General features: G+C 35.5%; 1 protein-coding gene across 1 annotated transcript in view; it reads left to right on the top strand.

The window, feature by feature from the left end:
* LOC120422052 (TATA-box-binding protein-like) overlaps window positions 1-23,222 on the top strand; it is a 46,168-nt gene extending 22,946 nt beyond the window's left edge. Inside the window, exons 2-4 of the mRNA XM_039585385.2 lie at window positions 13,195-14,398; window positions 14,464-14,716; window positions 17,472-23,222. Of these exons, the coding sequence (XP_039441319.1) occupies window positions 13,388-14,398; window positions 14,464-14,716; window positions 17,472-17,905 (1,698 nt within the window). The 5' untranslated portion in view covers window positions 13,195-13,387 and the 3' untranslated portion in view covers window positions 17,906-23,222. The remainder of the gene's footprint in view (window positions 1-13,194; window positions 14,399-14,463; window positions 14,717-17,471) is intronic.
* The last annotated feature ends 1,613 nt before the right edge of the window (window positions 23,223-24,835 follow it).

The raw sequence follows: 24,835 nt of genomic DNA, 5'->3' as shown, positions 1-24,835 counted from the left end.
TCGTCGATTTTCACAAAAACTACTTTTTCAAAAAATCATAACTTCGCTCCATTTCAACCGATTTCAGCTGTCTTGGGTGCAAAAGAAAGATGATGAATCTTCGTAATTAAAATACGCAATTTTTGGTACCCTAACATGTATAGGTCATTGCTGAAATTTCCGAGTTATCGCAGTTTTAGTGAAAAAAGTTGATTTTTTGCCGATTTCGTCAATTTCTCGTTTTCGCGCACGGCGCGTCGAAAACCCGGATTTTATTTTCAAAAAATCATAGCTCTGAATCCTGTTAAGGCCGATGCAAATATTTAAAAAAGTTTTTGTCCCTCGGCCCTGGCCGAGGTCAAGGGGGGGGGGGGGGGCAAAAAAATAAAAAAATATAAAAATTTAAATAACAAGCCATAGTCTTCACATTTAAATGAAAAAAGTGTTTTAAAATGCATTTTACACTAGTTCAGTTGTTTTGCAATCATTAGGTTTCAAAAAATCTAAGATCTGACAAAAACAAAAATTGTATCGAAAAAAAAGATTTTGCATCGAAAATTTTCAAAAAATATTAAGATTTTTTAATAAACCCAAACATGCTAAAAATGACTTTAAACGCAGGAGAATGTATTTTAATTTGATTTCAGTTGGTTGCACTTGAATGTTCATTGAAATTTTGAAGTTTTTTGTAAAAATATTTTTTTTGCCCCCTGATTTTTCGGGCCAATTTTGAAGGGGGGGGGGGTGACAAAAACTTTTAAAAATATTTGTACCAGCCTAATGAACCTCGCCCAATTTTTGATATGTTATGTAAAATTGTCTGAGGAATCCGTTAAAAATACTTTCAGATATAGGCTCTTTGGTCAAAACGACATTTGATGTTTTCATAAGACTTTTTTAAATGTTAGGCTAGATTTCTGAAACTCCACATTATTTTTTCTTGGAAGTCAAACTTATCATCTTTCTTTTGCACCCAAGACAGCTAAAATCGGTTGAAATGGAGCGAAGTTATGATTTTTTGAAAAAAGTGGTTTTTGAGAAAATCGACGAAAATAGCAATTTTTCGGACCACCCTAACACGGCGTAGGTCACCCTAATGGCCAAACAAAAAAATACGGGTCTAATTATTTTGGCCAAGGAACCCCCAGAAAATTTTTGAGCCAAATCGAAGCCACAGCTAAAAAAGTAGTAATCCACCTGCGTGTAAAAGGCCTGGGTGTAATATAAATATTGCTTTATTTTATGCAATTTTATGTGATTTTACACCCTGAAATATGTAGCCCATCAGTATGGGAAACCTACTTGACCGCGAAATGTCAAGCTCATATATGCGTTTATCCATACACCTTTCATCGGTCTGATGGCCGAGTGGGCTAAGGCGCCAGTCCTTACTGTTGGTGCTGGGTTTGAATCCCGTCGGTTGCTACTTTTTTTGTGTTTGCAAAAATTGTACATGCAGTGTGTAATATTAAGTGTTTATTTTGACGAAGGTGATGTGCATGCTTTTGCATGCGATTTTACCATCGGATTTTTTGCTGTGCACTTTTATTTTTTTTTCTTTAATTTTCATATCGAACTGCTGCATATATACATCGTAATATTCAAATAAGTTAAATTCGTGATAGACAAGAAACTTAAACATCTAATCGCCACTCTTACCTATCGATTTCGGAAAACAACCGTGTCCCTCCCAACATTTAGAATTAGTCGGATTTTTCATGCAAAAGATAATAATACTGATAAGTATTCAAATCAAACAATTCAAAAGGACGTAATCTAGCAGAAATTTACATTGAGCAGATTAAGGTGCTTATTTACCTCCAAGGTTACTTCCCTTTTGCTTTTTTCCATAAATTTTATGTGGAATATGTAAAATTACAGATTTTCTACACAAAATCAGTCAACGTTCCCTGAGGTAATAATACCATGATTTTTTTAATCGTGTAAGATGTAGCGACGCTTTGGCTTTTTGTTGGCTCGAACCTTGATTCAATTCACCTCAATTTAATTAAGGGAGTTGGAGCAGTTTGACATAACGTCATGATTCGAAATCCGGACACTTAGTAGCATAACATTTTTGTTATAGCTGGCAATAAATCATGTAATAAGTTGGAAATGTAGAAATATCATCAGGATGTAGTATGAACAGTCAGTTTCAAGAAAATGCATGCAAAATATGTCTTTTCTAACAGTTTTTCATCAGAATTTTAAAATTAAAATGACTTGTTGTGCTTCGAATCCCGGACACTGATAAAAGCTGATTCGAAATCCGGACACTTTTGCTTCGAATTCCGGACACTCGATTTTACGAATGAATCGCACAAAATTGGACTGAAATGTTAGTGAATGGCATTCTTTAGGTCTCAAATAAGCTGTTAACAGCAAAACAATCGATAGTTTATATAAAAATTTGCCAGAATTTAAGGAAATCGAAACCATAAATTTCTGCTTTGCCTTTCCGGTGCTTCGAACGCCTATGAAATATTTCAAGTGAAATGTTTCGCATTTTTTGGTAAACTTATAATTTTATTGTATTTATTTGTTTTGGCACCAACTACAGCGTTCAAACAAACTTGAAATGAAAGTTGATGTTGGAATTCATCAAATAACACAGTTTTGACATTCATAATGCGAACTTATATCCAAATAATTGATAAAACAAGATGAAGTGTCCGGGTTTCGAAGCGTCCGGGAATTCGAATCATGACGTTAGCTCGACTTGCATTAAAGAAGTTAGTCGAATTTGGTCGCCTTTTTGTTTGCAAGTGCTCAAAACAAAGACTCAAGGACACCTGGCGTTCCGGTTTCGACCGACCAAATCGCACCGACGACACACACACACACACACATGGTGGGGTCAGTAATTACTCGTGACTCGTCCTCTTGTAGTAGAAGCACCTTGCCCCGTCCGTTGGTTTTGTTATTGTCTGTTATCGTTTGATGTCCTCTCTGTTGGCCTGAGTCTGCTTTGTTAAAAAAATCGAAACACACTTCGTCCTCGTCGTGTCTTCTTCCTCGTACTGCCATGTGCGCGCATGATGAAGATTCAAAAAAGGAGTCACAGCTGCTCCCCGGTTCGTCCGACAACTCAGATGCGTCTCAGATCTTTTGGGATACCTTCGATTCGTTTCTTCTTTTTTTTTGTGTGATTTTCTCTCTTCCTGTCCCAGACCAGACTGTGTCGATGTTGAAGATTTCGTTTTTTTTCGATTTATTTTGTTCGAAGAATACCGACCAAAGAACAGCTATGTGTATGCGTTGGGTGCTTCGCGGTTGTTGATCCTTCCGCCAAAGATCCTGTGTGCTACCCTCCCTGGCAGGCAGGCAGGTCAACAAACACAACACACGCGTGTCGTCAGACGACGACAACGACCGCCGATTCTTGCCAGACGGTCCCAATCTTAGAACTTTTAACCAACACACACACACACGTAGAACAATCTCTCTCAGCGAAACGAAAGAGGGTCTGGATTTTCGCTTCTCGCGTTCCATTTTCATCGAACGGCGAAGAACGACGACCTAAAAATGAATCACATGGCGCTGTGTCGAACACCGACGTCGTCAACTTACACCCAAATCAAAGCTCTGTGACAATCACCATCACCAAACACGCTGAGTGACAGCTGTTGCTGTGCTGATGCATTCTCTCACTAATACACGTTTGTGATTTGTCTCTCTTCTCTTTTTACAAGCTTTCGGTTCTAAGGTAACGTAATTGTCTTTCAACTGAAGAGCTCTGGTTCGAATCCAGGTCTTGTCGCAAAATGTGATGACGTCCCAAGTTTGGGTGCAGCTCGGTTGTGATGGTGTGTTTTTGTTATTATGAACCTCTTCGGAACAGAACAGAACGAACACCTACATCATTTTACTCATTCTCTTCTCACACGCAGATATATCGATGAGTGACGACGGTGGTGCAAGTAATCATTCTGTGTTTCTTGGGTGATTCGTTTCTTGTGGATGTTTTTGTCTGATTTTGTGTGCGATTATCGCTCTCTAAAAAGTGTGTTGTTGTTGTTGGCGGCTAGGCTTTGGATGCAGTTTGCAGAAGAAACGTCAATCTTGAAGCGATCAGCTCAACTCGGCTCAGCTAAATTAATTTCTCATTAGGGTTTTCAGACTGGAGGCATCGCATCAGTGTTGATTGAGTTGTCTTGGTTTTAGCTTTTTGTTTGTTAGGGGCGCTGAATGAATTTTATTTCTTGATCAAGTACAGAATGAAGATTTATTATGAAAATTATCTTGAATTCCTTTTTAAAATAAGGCTTTCTAGTGAGACATTTACCAACACATTCAAAGTATGTGGGTTTGTTTGCATCAGATCTGCTTTCTCTTTCTAGCATTGTTTTGTCGTGCGACATCTAGCTAGTTTATATGACTGTCTGCCCGATATGTCAGTCAACATATTTCGCAGGGACTGTGACAGCTCGAGCTCGATCATTGTTTACATCAGGACACTGTGACGAGGAGTTCTTCATTTTTTTTAGTTAAATTATATTTGGTTGGTCCAACTAATTTTCGGGCTATTTTAACAGTTTTATTTCAAGTAAAATATTTCTGCAAAACATATCTAGAGTTTTTTTAAAGCTCCTATAAGCAATTGCCTTTCATATGTTTATAGGACCTTAAAAAAAAAAAAACTAGATATACTGCTCACACCAGTTCAGGAACAACTAGGTATGACTGTTTGTTTACCCTTGATCATTGAACTGTTTTCGGAGTGGCCAAAAATGATCCAATTGACTGTTGACTAGTTTTAGAGAGCACGGACTTCCAGTGTACTTAATATCGTTTTTAGATTTTCCGATGTGGTCCAATCCTGTAGTTTTTTTTTTTATAAAAAGAGTCAAACCCCATTTTTCATTATTTTCGCAGGGTGACCACTCAAGTCGGGAATTCGCTAAAATCCGCCAAAATCGGAATAAAAGTCAGGAATTCGTGATTTTTTGTCAGAAAGTCGGGAATCCCAAGCATACCTGCTTGAAAGAAAAAATATAATTCTTGAATAATTTTTTTAAATTTCGTACAATTTTCAAATTAAATTCGAGGTACGGTATGTCCACGCATCCTTCCTCCCCTGTAGATTCTGTGGAATGTGATCCGTTCACAGAATCCTCTTTGCGGTAAACACAACGCAGGAGGGCTGGCCGCTTTAATTTTTGTATTACATTTTCGGGTGATCTCGGATGTATTGCAATTATTAATATTGACAAGAAAAGTGCTTGGGGCGTAATCTAATCACAAGACTTTCCAGCATGCTTTCATCGGCCTGGCTGTGTTTGTGTTAGATTAGATTTGATTAGATTAGATTAGATAATTTTCAAATTAAATTCACTCAATTCTTCTTTAGTAACTTAATGGAAATATACCAATTTTAATCACTCTAAGCCATTCGACCAATTCTCATCACTTTTTCCCTTTTCCCGCTATTAAATCAACATTTTCAGATGTATCAACAATGGAGAGTTGCTTGCTCACTTTTATTTGAAAAAAAAAAATACTTTTTTTACATTTTAAAAACATGAAAAAATAATGAATTTGCAAAAAAAAAAAAAAACAATCCAACCAATTTTGGGTTAAGTTCTTGCAAATATGTTTAAAGAATTTCTTCTTTCAAAACATTTTATAAATAAGTGTTAAAACCTAGAATCCTGTCAAACTGTTTTTGTTTTCATTGAAAAACAAATGTAAAGCAGTTAAATACTGACAACTAGATAAATCAACATTAATTCAAGAATTCAATAACACAATTTAAAAGTAAACTTAATTAAAACATTTTTACAAATTCTTTGTTATTTTCTAAATTTATTAAAAGAATAATAACAGCAATCATGTTTTAGAATTAAGAATCAAATTTTAAATTCAGTTATCTTTAACATTTTGTCATTTCCAGTTGAAACGAAGTATCAAAAACTATACTTTTGGCCATTTTAAAAATAAATATTAAAATTATAAATGTTTTTAAGCTTTCGGTTATTTTTCAAAGACTAATAGTTTATGTTTCTAATTTGAATCAAAATAATGAGTGCTTCCATTTTTAAGCTTTTATAAAGCAATTTGCTGTTAAATTTTTTTATCACGAAAATTGTAAATGCTTTTACTTTTTTAATTCATTTAGATTTTTTGATGGTTGAACTTGACTTTTTACAAAGAGTTTTTTTTTTGTCTAAAATCATTCTTTAGATAAGAAATGCCCATTATTTGAGGTTCTGGAAAAGTCGGGAATTTCAAAATGGGATTTGAGTGGTCACCCTGTTTTTGGCTTGTTGAGTGTTTTTGAATACCCCTGACGCAAGACAGTTTTAAAACACCCAGATAGCAAAAAAATGGTTTTTGGTCCTTTTTCAAAAAATAATTCAGAATTTCATGGAGTTGTTTGACATGCCGTATACCAATATTTTAATTTGACCTCCTTCAGTAACCTGAATATCTAAACTGATAAAACCTACACAGCAAAAAAGTAGTAATCCAGCTGCGTGTAAAAGGCCTGGAAGTAAAATAAATTTTGACTTATTTTATGAAATTTTATATAATAGTACACCCTGAATAAACCAACTTGACCGAAATATTACGCTCATATATGCGTTTATCCTTACAGCATTTCATCGGTCTGATGGCCGAACGGGCTAAGGCGCCAGTCCTTACTGTTGGTGCTGGGTTTTTATCCCGTCGGTTGCAATTTTTTTGTGTTTATAAAAGGTTTACATGGGTCATTCCAGGTCAACTTGGTACAGTTTTGGACTCGACTTTCACCGATTTGGACCAAACTTGGAGAGAACGTTCATCGATCGATAGTTATCAGAAATCCCAAGTTTGGAGCTGATTGGACCATTCCTCTATATTTTGCATCGTTTTATAGAAAATTTTCCAAGGAATTCGATAAAAAAATAAAATTTCAACCCTTGAATGCCCCCTAATATTATATTTTAACGTCTTAAGTTTAAAAATTCACTTTTGTTAAATTGCTTATTTATTTTTTTTTTATTTCGTCACCATTGTGTTATCCGGACAATTTTACATTATAATCAATGTACACCTCAAACTAAAATGAACCTTTGGCGAGAAACAGCGATTTTACTGAATAGAGGGATGGTCCAATCAGCTCCAAACTTGGGATTTCTTCTAATCCCGCAGTGGAATACCACCTTCATCGGGAAAATAATTTTAAAAGATACCGAGCCCTTCTTCTCTTTCGCGAGATTATCGGTACATTGAAAGCTTAATAAGTCATTTGGAAGATTTTTAGAAGGCATTTAGATCTCACTAATACATTTTATGATAAAACGTCAGACGCTCTGCTAAACGTGCTGTCAATCTTTGTAGACTAAAATATATAATTTTCGTAGGGAAGAATGTCTTCTGGAGTCTGTCTAATTCATTAAGTTCAACAAACCCACTGACCAAAACGAAACCTAAACGAGAGTCCATTCCAGCTGATATCACTCCAAAGTCATCACCCGAAAAACTCTGCTCCGAATCCACCAGGTCCAGGGCGAAAAAGAAAGAAAGAAAACAAACTTTTTGTTACCCCCTTATTGCAAATTTCCACCCTCTTCCGCGCTCTCGGTACGGAACAGGACCAGCTGGTTTGGTTCTTTGTGTCTACACTCTTTCATTTTTTCTGGTCCTTCTTCCTTGCCTCGTTTTCTTGCACCGACGACGAGAGTTTTTTAATTTCTTTTTTTTTACGACGAACAAATTTCTCCAAAACCTACCAGAGCGATGGCGGCTGGCGTGGTCTGCTCTTTCTCAATATATTATTTATTTTCGTTGCTTCCCACCGTTGAATCGCAAGACTGTGCATATTAGAAGGTTGAACCAGTCGTCGTCTTCTTCTTTGCTCCTCTCCTCCTACGACCAGCAGCAGCAGCTGACTAGACTGTCATCGCTTGCTCTGATTAGAGAAAGAGACTTTTCTCCCCGACCTCGTCTCGAACCCAAACCTGCCTCAACTGTGCACACAAAAAAATGCGAGTAGAGTCTGGTCTACCCACTTCGAGGGGGGTTGTATTCCGCAGACGAGTTGACGTTGCCGCCCTTTCTCCTTTGTACACCACCTTTTGGATTTTGCGAAAATAATAATATTAACAAGGAGACGACTCCCACCGGCACGAGACCTCCAACCTCCAAGAAAGTATCTCAGGGGCAGATTTTGGGTTCTTTCGTACGCTAAAGCGGGTATTTTGGCAGTTGTTGGACGTTGCGTGAGCTTTTTTTAGTGTGTGACTTGACAGATAACTAACCTTGGTTATTGCTCTCCTTGATTCCTTGATTATTTTAGGTTGTTTTGGTTTGAGCAACCTGAGGGTGGATTCTCACTAAAGCAGGTATTAGACCATGACAAAAAAAAAAACAAACAAACTTTTCCGCGTTTGACACTTTTCCAAACTCGATAACAACTCAAGGACGTATTAGACTATGACAAACTAACAAACAAAGTCGCAAACAAAGCAAAATGTGTGCAGGATGACGTTTCTCAGGGTGACCACTCAATTCCCATTTTCAAATTCCCGACGTTTTCCCTACTTTTCCAGACCTCGAAAAATATGTATTTCTTATCTGAAGAATGATTTCAAATCAAAAGTCTTTATAAAAAGTCAATATATATCGGACAAAATTTAAAAAAAAACATTGACAGTTTTAGTAAAAAAACTAGAATTTCAATTATAAATTCTTTAAAACTTCACTTCAAAAATGGAACCATCATTTTGATTCAGGGTTAAAACATAAAAAATCAGTCTTTGAAAAATAGACGAAAGCACAACGATTAGTTCAATGTTTAATTTTAAATTATAAAACATGAAGCTTCGTTTCAACTGGCAATGAAAATGATGATGACAATAAAATTAAAGACAACTAAATTTTAAATTTTATTATTTTGATAATATTTATTATCAAATCTTTACACTTGATTACTGTTATTATTCTTTCAAAAAAATGAAAAATATCTATGAATTCGTTTAAAAGATATTTTTACCAAGTATCCTTTAAAATTTTGTAAATTTTGATACTTAATTGTTTGACTCAATGTCGATTTATCGAAGAGTCAGTATTCAAATGTTTAAACTTTTTGCCAATGAAATATTTTACCACTTATTTTATACGAATGTTTTAAGAAAGGTTCTTTAAACTTATTTGTAATAACTGAAGCAAATTCTTTTTAATTTATTCAAGCCAAAACAAATTTTAATTTAATTTGTAGTCTTTTAAATGCTATTTAGAAAACATTGCATAACGTTTTTCAATAAAAATTTTATGAAATGAAGGCTTTTAAAACTTTTTACAAATTTTGAATTTTGGGAATACAAAACGGAAAAAGACGTAAAACTTCAGCAAAACAATATATTTGTAAATTCATTGATAAACTGAACACATTCTGAGGGTAAAAAACTTTGATTAAAATTTTTACCAGCCTTGTTTGTAATTTAAAGATGACGGAGGGGTTGTACGACCCCTTTCATTTTTGACCATGCGAAAAAAGAGGTGTTTTTCAATAATTTCCAGCCTAAAACGGTGATGAGATAGAAATTTGGTGTCAAAGGGGCTTTTAGACGCCCGATAAACGTATTTTTCATCGAAAAAAGCCCTTAATAATTTTTAAAAACTCTGCCATTTTCCGTTACTCGACTGTATTTTTTTTTGAACATGTCATTTTAAGGGACGGGCCATTTTTTCATTTAGAACAAAATTTTTCTTTTTAAAATTTCGTGTTTTTTTTTAACTTTGCTGGGTTATTTTTTAGAGTGTAACAATATTCTACAAAGTTGTAGAGCAGACAATCACAAAAAAAATATATATAAACATAGTGGGTTTGCATGTAAACATCACGAACTTTTTCAAAACTTTTTTTTCGTAAAAATTGCGATAAATCGTGATGTTTATGAGCAAACCCCTTATGTATGTATATCAAAATTTTTGTAATTGTCTGCTCTACAACTTTGTAGAACATTGTTACACTCTAAAAAATAACCCTGCATAGTTAAATAAAACACGAAATTTTAGAATGAAAAATTTTGTTCTAAATGAAAAAATGACCCTTCTGGGTCACTGTAGATTTGTAAAGTACATTAAATTTCCCTTAAAATGACATGTTCAAAAAAATATATAATCCAGTAACGGAAAATGGCAGATTTTTAAAACTTTTTTAAGTATTTTTTCGATTTCAACACCGTTTTAGTCTGCAAATTATTGAAAAACACCTCTTTTTTCGCATACTCAAAAATGAAAGGGGTCGTACAGCCCCTCCATCACGAGATATCAAAAAACGGACCTCGAATTCGTGATCAGGGACAAAAGTTACCCCTTAGGACAAAGTTTCACTCTATTTGAAATGACTAGGGTAGGGTAGTCATCAAGTCAGACACTTTTGGTTTTCAACTTTCAAAGATTTTTCTCATTTTTTCATCAGCATGTTTTAATGAGCTTTTTGTTGCATTTTCTTTCTTTTAATGTGTTCTAACATTGATCAAAATATGAGATCGATCCGACATCTACAGCCAGAGTTATTCAACTGTCTCATTGTAGACGCACTTAGCAGGAACAATGAGACAGCTGGGGAACAATGAGACACTCTACAAAAATCTATACTTTTCTAGTAAAACATCATATTTTGCATTGTTCCATTGCAGGTGACTTGCTTTGAACATTTTAGAGCAATTTTGCCAACATGAAACTTTAATTAACAAAGATATACTAAAAAGTATTTAAATTTTGTAAAATCCATATATTTATACTAAATAACTTTGTATTTTTGGTTAAATGAAGTTAAAACTCTATAAATATGCCAAAAATCACTTTTAATACATGTTTTGAAAGATTTCCATAGATTTTGACAAGTTTAATCAAGAAAAATCAAAGTTTCTCATTGTTACCCATGAGCTGAAATGAGTGGGGAACAATGAGACAGTCCTGGATTCTGGGTATATTCTAAATTTTGGCCAAACCTAATGAAAGGACATTGTAGCCCAACTCAATCCCTATAGAACGTCGAAAAATTTTTGAAGAAATATTAGTTTTGGTGTTAATGGCTGCCTACGAGCGAAATAGTAGTTTATGCAACAAGTTGCAAAAAGAGGATTTTTTCAGCACGAGTCGTACATTTATCCAACGAGGTTCACCGAGTTGGATAAATACGAAGAGTGCTGAAAAAATCTAGTTTTGCAACGAGTTCCATACAACATTTTTTGCAATTCCAAAAAACACACACTGAGTGAAATTTTATGTCAAATTTTCATGTATTGTGTCAATAAATCGTTTAAATCAAAAAAATGTTGAAAAGTGTTACTTTTCGAAACAAGTGCTGAAAAGTTCAACTTTTCAGCACCCATTTGAGTGCTGAAAAGTAGAACTTTTCAGCATTTATTTTGAAAAGTGTTGCTATTCGATTCTGTTATTTTTGGTACAGAAAAGTAGGCTATTTCGTCGTTCAAGAATGACAGGAAAAGTAAGTACTTTCACGACGGAATTGCAAAAATGAATTTACTTTCACATTTAAAAATATTTACTTGAAATATAAACTATAGCCAATCTGTAGTTGGATTTGTTTTTTTTTTCAATATTCAAGCAATGTGGCAAAATGAAACATAACTTTACGCTGATAACTCTTTTTCATATTGGCTTGTTGTTGTTTACAGCTAGATGTAACATTTTGTTTGATAAACATAGTCTAAAACAAATAAAAAAAATTGATTCATAAGAAAATATTATAAAAATTGGGTCAAATGTATCCCAAAATAATCATTCAATATTTATTAAGATTTTCATTGTCTTAAGTCTTGAATAGTCATTTCATTCTCATATAGATTGAAACAGTGAAAGGAACCCGAAATTTTCTGAAGACGAATTGAATGAAATAAATTTCAAAGGTGTACAAAATATTTCAAAATTATTCAAGAGTTAGAAAATATTTTTTAAACAAGGATGCTTCCAAGGAGGATTCCCGACTTGAAATATATCTGGATTTTTTTTTTTTTTTTTTGAAAAGGTCCAATAAACCAAATTTCCAGTTTTTACTTTTTGGGTGTTTTTGAAACCGCCTTGAGTCAGGGGTATTAAAAAACACCCAAAAATCAAAAACTGAAAATTTGGTTTATTGGACCTTTTCAAAAAAAAAAAAAACTCCATAACAAAAAATCACAGATTCTCTACTTTTTCCCGATTTTTTGTGGATTTTGGCGAATTCCCGACTTTTCCGACTTGAGTGGCCACCCTGCGTTTCTGCAAACAAAACAGGCAAACTGACGTTTCTGCAAACAAATGTTGGCGAACAAACAACGCAGACAAACTGTCAAAATGTGCGAGTTTGTTTGTTTGTCATAGTGTAATACCTGCTTAGGATTGACAACTATCAAATTCAGTTAAGGTGGTATTACACTGCGGCAAACTTATACTCAAGGGGTTTTTTTGAAAGGTTCAATAAACAAAATTGTGGCAATTGTGGTACCCAAACAACTGGCAAATGGGTACCACAATTGCCAACGTGACCCTTCCCACGACCACCCATGTCGTGTGTTGTCTGCGTTGCGAAGGGTTTCGTTTTCTTCGGCAAACTTGGCTGCGGGGGATCCTTTCTTTGTGGGTTGTACTCCAACAAAAAGAAAAAAAAACAGTGCCCTACTTTCGTCGACAAATCTCGCGTGTTCTGTATCCCATTCTGATTTTTGATTTTTGTCAAAAAATGGAGAATTGAATCGCTCCACAACCAGCGGCGAACCAACCAAAAAGTGGGACAATCCAAGTTTAAAAAGTGCATCCCTCTCTCTCTCCCCCCTTCCCCCAAAATGCCTTTTTGATAAGGGCTTGAGCAAAAGCTCCTGTGGCGACGGCTTGGGCAAGGTCGATTTCGTCGTTAGATTACGTTTGGTGTGATAACAAGAAGAGGAGTCGTCACATGGTGGCGGGACGGACCTTGAGAGGTGGGACAACTTTGTTGAAATAACTCCTTTGTTGTCGTTTTGACCTTAAACTTTTAGAACTTTTTAAACCTTTTGATTTGAGGACCACTTATGTATCCCGGAAGAGCAATCACTAGCGTCAAGTGTTGTCTTTGTTTACATTTTGAGCGTACTGCTACTACTGCCGGTTTGTTGTCGCCTGGTTCTATTGTTTACTTTTCGAAAGATGCAACTGATTGTTCGCAAACTAGAAATATTTCAATAGCTGAGTTGTGTTTATTTGTACTAATGTTTTCCTTCTTTTTCTTCCGTTCTTTTTCAGAGTGTGTACTTGCTAGTGCTAGTCTGGCCAGCCGAAGATAGTAACCAGATGAGACCAATCTAAACAGAGCCCCCCAAGTGTGTGTGTGTGACTTAGTGACCAACCAACCAACCAACCAACAAGAAGGGAACAAGAAGAACTCTGACCAAGTGGCTAGCGTGTGTTGTGAGTGAGAACGTAACGAACGCAATTTATGTATTGCAGTAACCAGAGTAGTATGGCTACTCTGTTACAGCAGAAGAGTTTTATGAAAAATCTGACCAATGGAGCAAACAACGTGGTGGTCGTGAATGGCACCGACGACAGCGCAACGACAAATCCGGCGGTCGCGACCGTGGCATCCGGCGGTTCGGTGGCCTCCCGGATGTTGCTGCCCCACGAAACGATGACGATGCTGAGCCCGGCCGGCAGCACCACGCTCATCCACCAGCAGCCGCTGATCCACCAGCAAACCGTGCCGGTCACCACGGCGGCCAGCTTCAACAGCCAGTTCATCAACCATCTCCAGAGCAATCACCATTTGGCGTTTGGTGGCAGCGGCACGACCGTCGCGAACCCGACCACGTCCATCCAGAGTCAGTTCCACAATGCCTACGTCGACGTGAACTCAATCTTCAACCGCTCGACGTCGGCGGCCACCACCATCAGCAATAGCAGCTCGTCCTTTGCGATGGCCTCACCTCATCACCACCACCTGCCACATCTAGTAAGTAACGCTAGTTCCTTAGTGTACGCCAACGGGACCACCCATCCGGCAGCGGCGGCGGCGTCCAAACACCACCACCACCATCACCAACAACAGACTGTTCCCGAGAGCCAGACTGCCAACAGTGCGACCTCCGGCGGCGACGCCGTCAAGTCGGAACCCTCCGACGGCGGCTGCCTCGCGGACTCGCGTCTGGCGAATCAACAAACACCCGCCACTGCCACTGCCACCGAGGACGACGACAAGACCGCCGTCGAGCCGGTCGAGTGCAAGGACGAGGAGCCCGAGCCGGAGATTGACATCGTCATCAACAACGTGGTGTGCTCGTTCAGCGTCCGCTGCCATCTGAACCTGCGCGACATCGCCCAGAAGGGCTTCAACGTGGAGTTTCGGCGCGAGAACGGCATGGTCACGATGAAGCTGCGCCGCCCGTACACGACCGCGTCGATCTGGTCGTCGGGGAAAATCACCTGCACCGGGGCCACGTCCGAGGATTCGGTAAGACTCAATCCCCCCAAAAGCGTCCCAAAAACACTCAAGTCATTTTTTTGTTTCTATTTTAGGCGAAGGTGGCGGCCCGGCGCTACTCGCGGTGCCTTCAGAAGCTCGGCTTCAACGTGCGGTTTCGAAACTTCCGGATCGTGAACGTGCTCGGTACGTGCAGCATGCCGTGGGGCATCATGATCGTCAACTTTAGCGAAAAGTACAAGAAGGACGCCAGTTACGAGCCGGAGCTGCACCCGGGCGTCACGTACAAGCTGTACAACCCGAAGGCCACGCTGAAGATCTTCTCGACCGGGAGCATCACGGTGACGGGTGAGTAGACCGCTAGCTACCAAAGTGGGAAACCCTTTTTCATTCGCCCAGGTCCTTTGCCACTTCTCTAAGAGTCGTTTTGGTTGGCTACTAACATAAAATTTGGTAACCTTCATGACCTTTTCAACCTTAATGGTTATTTTAGACAGTTTCAAGCATGGTTTTTGATTGTTTAAGTGTTTTAGTGACCTTTATTGGTCCGCTACCAAATTCAAACCAAGTGATCGTCCGGATCATGTTTTCCTCTTAGTTTGTTACCAATTTCAAAGCTGGTAGCCATTTGGATTATTAAGTTAATTGTTCATTAAAAAACCATTGATTTAAGTGGGGTGTGATGGTGACCATTGTGAATTCATCTGTTATTGCTACCAATAAAAACCTGATAATGTTCTGGAATTAGTTTTCCTTCTTCCATGACTCTCATCTAATAATCATTGCGTTGTTTGCTACCGAATTGAAGCCTGATCGCCAATTCCTGTTTTTTTTGTACAGCGTTTGAAAAAAAATGGTAGCAGATTTGTTCTACCTATTTTGACAAGAGTCGCTACCAAATTTCAAACTACGTGTTTTAAAATTAATAATCATCTCTTTTCAAGCAGCTTTCTTAGTTAGATGATCTTTTTGTCATTATTTCGCTAGATTTAGTGAAAAGTAGAGTTTGGTAACCGCTGTTATACAACTTCTTTAGTACTGTTTTTATATGCTTTGCTCCTGATTACAAGCTCAATGGTTACTGGATTTTTTTCTTCATTGCTCTAGTCTCCATATCGTGATTCGTGGTCCATTACCAAATTCAAATTAGGCGTTCTGTTACTAATTTCAAAAATGGTAGCCATGAATTTATTCCATGGTTTGCTACCAATTTAAATTCGGATGGTTTTCCGCGTCATGGCGCCACCAATAAATTCCCAGTGCTCTTTTTCAGTTTTTTTTCCTATGGTTTAAATGCGTTGTATTGGTAACCATTACGGGTTTTTTCTTCCTGTTACAAACTTGGTAGCACTAGATCCGCTATCAAATTTCAGACTCAGATACTTTTGTAAAGTTAGCAGCCAGCTCTTTTAATGCAGCTTTCCTAGTTGGCTATTAACTTCTACCAAAACTTGATATTTCGGTTTCTTGTTCCTTCACTGATAAAATTATGTATCTGTGCTACCATTTTTGTTTCGCATTCATTATTTGAATGGTCATGGCTAGCTACCAACAAAAATTTAGGTTACCATTATGGATTGAATTTTTATTGAAGATTCACGATTCCTAGGCTAGTTTTGCAGGCTACCAAAATAAATCTAGTTTACAAACCCACAAAAAAAAATGATTTGAGCACATTGCATTGATTTCAGTGCATGATTTTTCTAGTTGCTACCAATGCTTATCTTGGTTACCATGCAGGATTTTCTTTTTATTAATATATTATTATAGTAAAGATAGTTTTGTTGGCTACCAACGGTAATCTATGTTATATATTCACTACACTTTGCAATGTTTTTGTGGATGATTTTTCTAAAAGCTACCAAGGCAAAAATAGGTTTCAAATCCACTACACTTTTTCCTGATTGCTACCAATTCAATACAAATCTATGCTATAAATCATTTTACTTTGCATTTTTTTGTGGATGAGCATCCTGATTGCTACCAATGAAAATCCCGGTTACCATGCAGGTTTTTATTTTTTATTTTTTTTATTATTGTAAAGCTTGTTTTGCTGGCTACCAAAGGTAATCTAGGTTATAAATCCACTTCACTTTGCAATGTTTTTGTGGATGATTTTTCTAATGGCTACCAATTCAAAAATAGGTTTAAATCCACTACACTTTTTCACGAATTCGAATGCTGGTTACCATTCTGGAGATTGTATTTTTATTAGTTTGCTTTATTCTAAGGTTCGTTTTATTGGCTACCAATACAAATTTATGTTATAAATCATTTCACTTTGTATTGTTTTTTTTTGTGGATGAGTATCCTGATTGCTACCAATGCAATTCCTAGTTACCATTCTGAATTGTTTTTTGATTGAAATTTCCTTATTTAAAGTTTAGTTTTGCATTGATTGCTGAGAATGTATTGATGGCTACTAATGCAAATCCTGGTTATCATTCTGGATTGTCTTTTTGGATCAGGATACTCCTGATAGCTACCTATACGAATCCTAGTTACCACTTTGGATTTTTGCTGGCTACCAAATACAAATTCACTTTGCATTGTTTGCTGTGAATGTATTGATGGCTACCAATGCAAATCTTGGTTACCATGCTGGATTGTCTTATTTTTTAGTTTATATTTTAAGAGTAGTTTTGCTGGCTGCCAACTCAAATCTAGGCAAATCCACTACGCATTGTATTGTTTTGCTACCTATACAAATCTTGGTTACCATTGTAGATAAAATTTAGTCATCAATGCTTCTAATATAAGGCAGTTTTTTTTCTGGTTACCAATACAAATGTAGTAAATAAATCCGTTACACTTTGCATTCTTTGTTGTGAATAATTATCCAGATTGCTACCAATACAAATCCTGGTTACCATTCTAGAATGTATTTTTACTTCCAATACAAATCTAGGTTATTAATTCAATAAATTTCGCATTGATTGCTATGGATGCTTGATCCTGTCCTTGATTGATGCAGTGGTAGTCCAGAGATGCTACCAATATCTGCACTGGGTACTACATAATACGTGGTTTCCGATTGCTACCAATCACAAACCGAGCATTCTATCAGCATTTCTGACCACCTTTTTCCCTATCCCATTTCCAGCGGCCAGCGTCGCGTTCGTGCAGAGCGCCATCGAGCACATCTTCCCGCTGGTGTACGAGTTCCGGAAGAAGCGCACCCCGGCGGAGAAGATCGAGCTGCTGAAGCCGCCGGAGTTTGACCCGGAGGCGCTGATCGAGGAGGAATGTGATATCACCGATGCCACGTCGGCCGCGTCGTTCGTCGGCGCCACGGTAGCAGGAGGAGAGGTAGGAGACGACGAGGACTGTTTTGACGGCAGCACCGGCACCGACACCAAAGCAATAAACCACCACGCCCGGCGAAGCAACCGGAAGTGCGCGTCCCGGTACAGCAGCACCCGCGTTGGCCGGAGACGCCCCGCCGGCAAGGCGGACAACGATCCCACCGAGGACGCGATGTACGTGTCCGACGACGATGACGACGACGAGGACGATGACATGATCGAGAGCGATTAGAGCGGGGTTATAAATGTAGAAAGAGAGAATGAGACGGCCTGTGCCTCTAGCGGAAGTGAAGGGAGGTTCTTTACTAATAGTTTCGTTCCGTTTTACTGCTTTACGATCCTTCTTCCATGCGATTCTATTCCGGAGATTTTTTTTCCGGAGTTCTCAACTCCAAAGCTCGAGAACTCGATTGGGAACCTAGAAATGTGTTTTGTTTATTTTTTTTCCTGAAAATATAACCAATAAAATGATTCCATTTACTCGACGAAGCTCCGGTGTCTGACTTGAGTGGTTCTCAATTTGATTCCGATCAACGGGGGAAAAAAGGTGGAAAGAAACGATGGAAGGACCGATTTCCTTGCCGCGTTCCCAAAACCGAACGCATTCCGGTGGGCATTATTCACACTGTGTAGATACATATTTTGTTTAGGGCAATCTTGTTTTCACTGTACAACAAATTTGTGTTTTTTCTTTTCGTTTGTTTTTATTTCCGTCGCATTCTTTTTAAAAGAGATCAAATTTCGAATTGCTTCTCAATTTTGAGAATTTATGTTTCGCGCAGAGTCCTGCTTTTCGTGTATGTTTTTGAGTTTTTTTGTTCTTCATCGTTACGTATATTTTTTTGCGAAAGAGCTGTTTTTCGGTCCAATGAGAGTTGTTCACTCGCTCAGTGTCGATTGAATCGCCTCCGCTCTCTTTTTTCGTTGCGATTGTTGTGAAGAGAAAGAGAGAAGAGAGCGAATGCGCTCTGGCACGGCTTGTGAGCGACGTTCGGAGCAAATCAAACACTGCAAAATGATTCCACTGTTTTGTCACAAGCAAAGTTATCACGGTACAGTTTAAAATACTTATGATATTGTTTATTTCGTAGTAGTGTCCTGTTAAATTTGAACGCTTTTTTTTCTTTTCTTTCTGTTTGTTTGCTTTATTTGTTGTCAGTTATTATCATTTAGAGAAAAAACTAAAATTATCAAAAAACTGCTCCCCAGTTTAAAATTAGTAAAACGAAGAAAGAAAAAAAAAACGAGTGTCGATGGAACTCAAACATGCAAAGATTTCAAAAACGACTCGAAAAATATATTTTTTTCTCGACACTCGGAGCCGTTTACGAATGCGTGTGCCAACCAACCATATCGCTTGCGAGCGCGTCAATATCAGAGAAGAGAAACTTTTTTTTCTTCAAAATATCATGTTTTTTTTTAAATAAATAAAGATGGGATCAACGTGAAGGTCTTTTTGCTAGTATTATTTTCGGTATCCCGGAACCTCTGATGCGGCACCTTTGAATTTTGCATTTTCTTTTTTTTATAGAAATTTGTTGATCAATAAAGATCATTTTTGAAAAATTGCAATAAAAAAAGGCCAGGTGGTCTTAAATATGCAGTTTAAAGCATTTTAATTCAAAAACTCAACTTTTAAGCTCTTAAACTAAAAAAACAATCAGAAAAAACATAAAGTTCATAAATTCCTGAAATCAAAAATTTCCAATTTATATATTTTGGTTTAAGTTTCTTCAATTTAATTCTAAAATTCCAACATTTTTAAATGATTAAAATCCCATAATGTCACATTATTGAAATCTTAAATTCCTAAATTCTGTTTTTTTTTCAATTTCCATTTTTCTGTCTTTCTTTGCTCTTGAGTTATTAAATTTATTGATTCTTAAATTTTTGAAAACTGGAATTTGTTTTCAAAAAGGTCCGATAAACCAAATTTCCATTTTTTGCTTTTTGGGTTTTTTTAAACCACCTTGAATCAGGGGTATTAAAAAACACCCAAAAAGCAAAAACTGAAAATATGGTTTATTGGCCCTTTTCAAAAAAAAGAACTCCAAAATTCTTCAATTTTGAAATTCATAAATTCTCAATTTTTTTTAAAACTTCATTTCTAAAATTTCTCAAAAACCTTAAATTCCTAGATTCTGAAATTCATTTAATGCATCTTTTGAAAAATATTTGCAACGGCCTAAACAATTCTAAAAAAATGAACCATTCAAAAATAAAACAATAAAATTTTAAAACAATCAAACTTGTAAATGCTAAAATTTTAAAATTCCGTAGCAAGAAGCTAATACTGAGATTTTTTAATTCATAGATTTCATTTTTTTTAATTATTCATGAACTCAATTTTTATAACATGCTGGAAACAAATTTTTAAATTCCTAAATTTTTAAATTCTTAAATTCTTCAAATCTTTAATTCTCAAATTGCTCAAAAACCTTAAATTCATTAAATACATCTATGTTTGAAAAATATTTGCAACGGCCTAAACAATTTAAAAAAAATTAAGTTTAAAATCATTCAAAAATAGAACAATAAAATTTGTAAATGCTAAAATTTTAAAATTCCGGAGCAAGAAGCATATACTGAGATTTTTTAATTCCTAGATTTCATTTTTTTAAATAACTTATTCATGAACTTAAATTTTTTAACATGCTGGAAACAAATTTTGAATTTCTTCAATTTTGGATTCCTTAAATTCATAAATTTTTAAAAATTTAATTCTCAAATTTCTCAGAAACCTTAAATTGCAAAATTCTTAAATTCATTATATACATCAAAAAATAATAAATTCCAAAATTCTAAATTACTCTTATTTTTTTTATTCCATGGTTTAAAAAAATTAAAGATGAACAATTCTTTTATAAAAATCAATAAAAACTAAAAAAAATAAAACAATACAATTTTAAAACTATAAAATATTAAATTCCGGATCAAGAAAAATCAGCAAATACTGTGTTTTTTTATTTCCTAGATTTAAATTTTTTCAAAGATAACATATTTATGAACTTAATTTTTTTAATATGCTGGAAACAAATTTTTAAATTCGTCAATTTTGATTTTTTTACATTTTCAATAATTTTATTTTTGAATTCTCAAATTTCTCAAAAACCTTAAATGCCTAAATTCCAAAATTCAAGTCATATTTTTTATTTCATAATTTGAGGGCAAACAGTTCTAAAAATGTAAAATTAAAAACAATTTTAAAATATAAAAATTAAAACAATCCAGATTTTTAATCGAAAATGGCGTTCGAATGGTGAACGCCCGAAATGTCAAAATCACGCAGTGTTAGCAACATTAAGGGTGTAATGGCATGATCGCCACATTTTTTTTTCTAATGTTGGTGCTACTGCGTGGTTTTGACATTTTGGACGTTCACCATTCGAACGCCATCTTCACTTAAAAACCTGGATAAAATTTTCAAGTGCTAAAATTTTTAAATTCTGGAGCAAGAAAAATCAGCAAATACTGAGAGTTTTTAATTCCCAGATTACAATTTTTTTTAAAGAACTTCAATTTTTTTAACATGCTGGAAACGAAAAATTGGAAATTTATGAAATTCAAAATTTAAAAAAATAATTCATAAATTTCATCATTGATATCTTTCATTTTTTTTCTCTCAAGGTGAGAGCTCAGTGAAAATCGCTCTCTTTTTTTAATTTCAACATGTTGCAAAAATTCAAAGTTTCGCAAAAGAGGCCGGATTGTGAAACAAATATATCCAAAACGAAGCCAAGTCAATATCACTAGTTTTTATTGAAAACTCAAAACACCGAATATAGTTTAGGAAATTTAAAAAATCAACAACAAATCACACACACTCACTCTAAAGATAGAAATGCGATTTGAGGAAATTGCATTAAAAATTCAATAAAACATGTCAATTCTTGATTATGGTTGAGAGATATTCTCTTAATTTTGTTTCTGTTTCTAAACAGCGCGCTTTATTTTTTCGTTTTACGTTGCAGCTTTTGCATATTGAGAAGAAAGTCAATCCGAGAGAGAGGGAGAGAGTTGGTGGGGAGAATATTATTGAAAAAAATATTACATTAAATGAAACCACAAACACATACAATCAAAAAAAGATTGATAAAACTACTTGCAGCAGCATGCTGGGCGTGGAAACGTGCGCGAAGGAATTTGAACTAAAGGTGAGGGCAGCAAAAAGCAGTAGTGAAACATATGAAACAAGAAAACAAAAGTGCTTTTTTGTAAATTATATGATAATATATATACGCAAATAACTCGTAATAAGAATGGAGGAAACAATTTAAGAGTAAAACAAAAAAAAAACTAAAATCCAACAACGGGTTACGTCAGTTGAAGGATTCGATAGAAATAGCAGCAACAGCAGAGCGAGCGAGCGAGCGAACACACGCAAGAGAGAGAACAAGATAAAAATAACTCATAGGAACGATAAGCAACACAGTAACGAGCCTTTCCCCCCCTGTTTGAAACAATGAAAACAAAACAAAAAACTACTCACCTTTACTCATACTAAACAATGACAAAATACACGAGAAATTTAGTCCCAAAAGTCACTTACCACAGTAACCTATGAGGTTCCTTCCCCCTCCAACCGTCATATTTGTCCTAATCTTCTGTCAGTTTCATCCACTGTGCTGAAAACAATAACGTTAAGAAAGTAAACAAAAAAAAGATGTTAAGTAAACAAAAAATAACGTAAAGCATGGAACAAGTGGTAGAGTTTAAACAAAAAATCATTCAAAGTAATAAATAAAAGAAAATTGAAAGTAACGAAAACAAAAAAAACACAAGAAAAGAAAATTGTAAGAGTGTAAGTGACAAACCAAAGACTTATAAGTAATTTATAATAAAGAAAAAGAAACATGCAGAAACAAGAGTAAAGGAAAACACTCCCAAACACACACACATACAATACATACACATGTGAAAATCCTACTATAGTGACAGTGGAAAAGAATAAAAAGCATAAACAAAACAACTCTTGTGGTGAAACAGAAGAGAAAAACCTAAAAAATAATCAATTATTACTGCAAATACAACAAAAAGAAAAACACACAAACACTCTTAAAAAAATAGCTGTTAGCAAAAGGTGTATTCGAAAAGAAACAAAATTTGAAACGAAAGGCCAACCACTCATATTCTCACACACTCAAACACAATCACACACAAACACACACATCCAAACCAATGAACCCAAAACACTATCGGAAATCTCAGCCAACATACCTTTTTTGTTTGTTTGTTCAACGGTCGAAACTTTGGTGAAAAGAAAAGAATTAATAAGAATAAACACAATGAAACACGAAAAAACAATGAGAACGGAGCAGAGCACAATTGGTCGTGGTCGCGCGGGAAAGTGATAGATATCGTTATATATTCAATTAACATATTTATTAAAAAGAAAAAACAAGCAGCTGTGCAAAAAGCTGCACTTTAAAACAAAGAAAACGAAACGTAAAAAAAAGTTACAACAAATTGTCTTTTCTAAAGTGCCCATATCACTTTCCCTGTGGTTTGCAGAAAAAAAACGGAATAAAGAATAATTAAATGGAAGAAAATTTGATTACTACACGACTCTTCCCCCTTCTAAAAATATTGTGTACCATATTTAGTTTCCAGCCCCTTTCTTCTCTTATTTAAAATATAAAGAAATAAAAAAGAAAAACAAACGAGATGACGCATAATGTGTATTTTTTAATTGTTTTGAGCATCGTCTCTCATTTTTACCGAGAGATGGAGCTGGCACAGCTGGTTAGCGAGAGCGGAGCGGAGAACAATGGGAGAAAAGTGATTGAAGAAATTCGGTGTCTTTTTTGTGTAGGAAGTGGTTCAAGAGAGGGAACGACGCAGAGAGCGAGATACACTCACAGAGAGAAACTCTCTCACTCACTCACCATCTTCGTACACAACTGCATACAGCAACACTATTATAAACAAACACAACTTACACATATAAACACACACACACACACCCGCAAGTGAAGCAAAGAAAGCAAGAGTAACAAATTTTGTTGTAAGTAGGAAAAAAAAACTAATAATTTTATATATATTGTGTTTGTAATAGGAGAACAAAAACTAAATAAAAATGCCTAAGACTAGAGCGAAGACGAAAGGAAAGAAAAGAAAAGAAGAAAAAAAAACATGAAGTGAAAAATAATAACACAAGCAAAACAAAGCAAAAAAACAAGAAATAAAAACGTGGAAAATGCAAAACGAAAAAAAAACTCGTGGTGTAGCGAAAATAAATTGAAAGCGATTGAAGGATCAATAAAATAATGAAAAATGTTCAGTGAATATAAATTTCATTGCCGATATAAAACAGTGAACGATGCGTTTTACCATGAGCTTCTGTCCTCCGGATCCGAAATTCCTTTAGTTTACAAGGTCTCAATGTTATTTTTATTAAAGGAGGCATTAGATTATGCCAAACAAACAAACTCGCACTTTTTTGTGGTTGATAGTTTGCGGCAAACTCGCAAACAAGGCAAATCTTATGATTGGATTACAAAACGAACAGTTCAAATCCTAACAAGTTATGGCTTTTTCAATATTTTGTATTTTTTTTTTTAATTTAATCGCAAGCGAACTCAGTGTGATTTTTGACGATTTTTTATGTCAACTTTAAATTACTTTTATAATCGATTTTTTTTTTGCATTTTTCAAACACTTGCATTGACCTCTCGCGAGTTCAGTGCGATTTTTGAATTTCGTGTATTGTTTTCGAACGAGCTCAGTTCAAATTCTTGTTATTTTTTTTTTAATCCCGACAAAATCAGCATTTTTTGTACATTTTTTATGATAATGCGAGCTCATCGCGGTTTTTTGAATTCCACTCAAACTATTTTTTTTTATTACCTCGAATGAGCTCGGCGCTATTTTTTTTAACAATTTTTTCAACATTTTCAAAGATCTAATTTTTTCGATTTTTGGCATTTTTTTTTTTAATTTAAGGCGATTTCAGTGCAATTTTTAATTCGAGTTAAATGAGGTTTTAATATGTATTTTTTGCTAAATCGCAATGTTGGCCTTTTTTGAATTTCATGCCTTGTCTTTTGAGCGACCTACCTTACCTTTTTACCTTTCTGATTTCTGTAGATTTTTTGACATTTTGATTTTCGACATCTTTAAATTTTGTCGTATCGCTATTTTGGCCTTTTTCGTAATTTTTAAA

The sequence above is a fragment of the Culex pipiens genome, chromosome 1 (genome assembly GCF_016801865.2).
Source record: "Culex pipiens pallens isolate TS chromosome 1, TS_CPP_V2, whole genome shotgun sequence".
In the NCBI taxonomy this organism is placed as follows: domain Eukaryota; kingdom Metazoa; phylum Arthropoda; class Insecta; order Diptera; family Culicidae; genus Culex; species Culex pipiens.
Note: the sequence above shows the minus strand (reverse complement) of the source record. Positions and strands in the feature narration are given on the sequence as shown.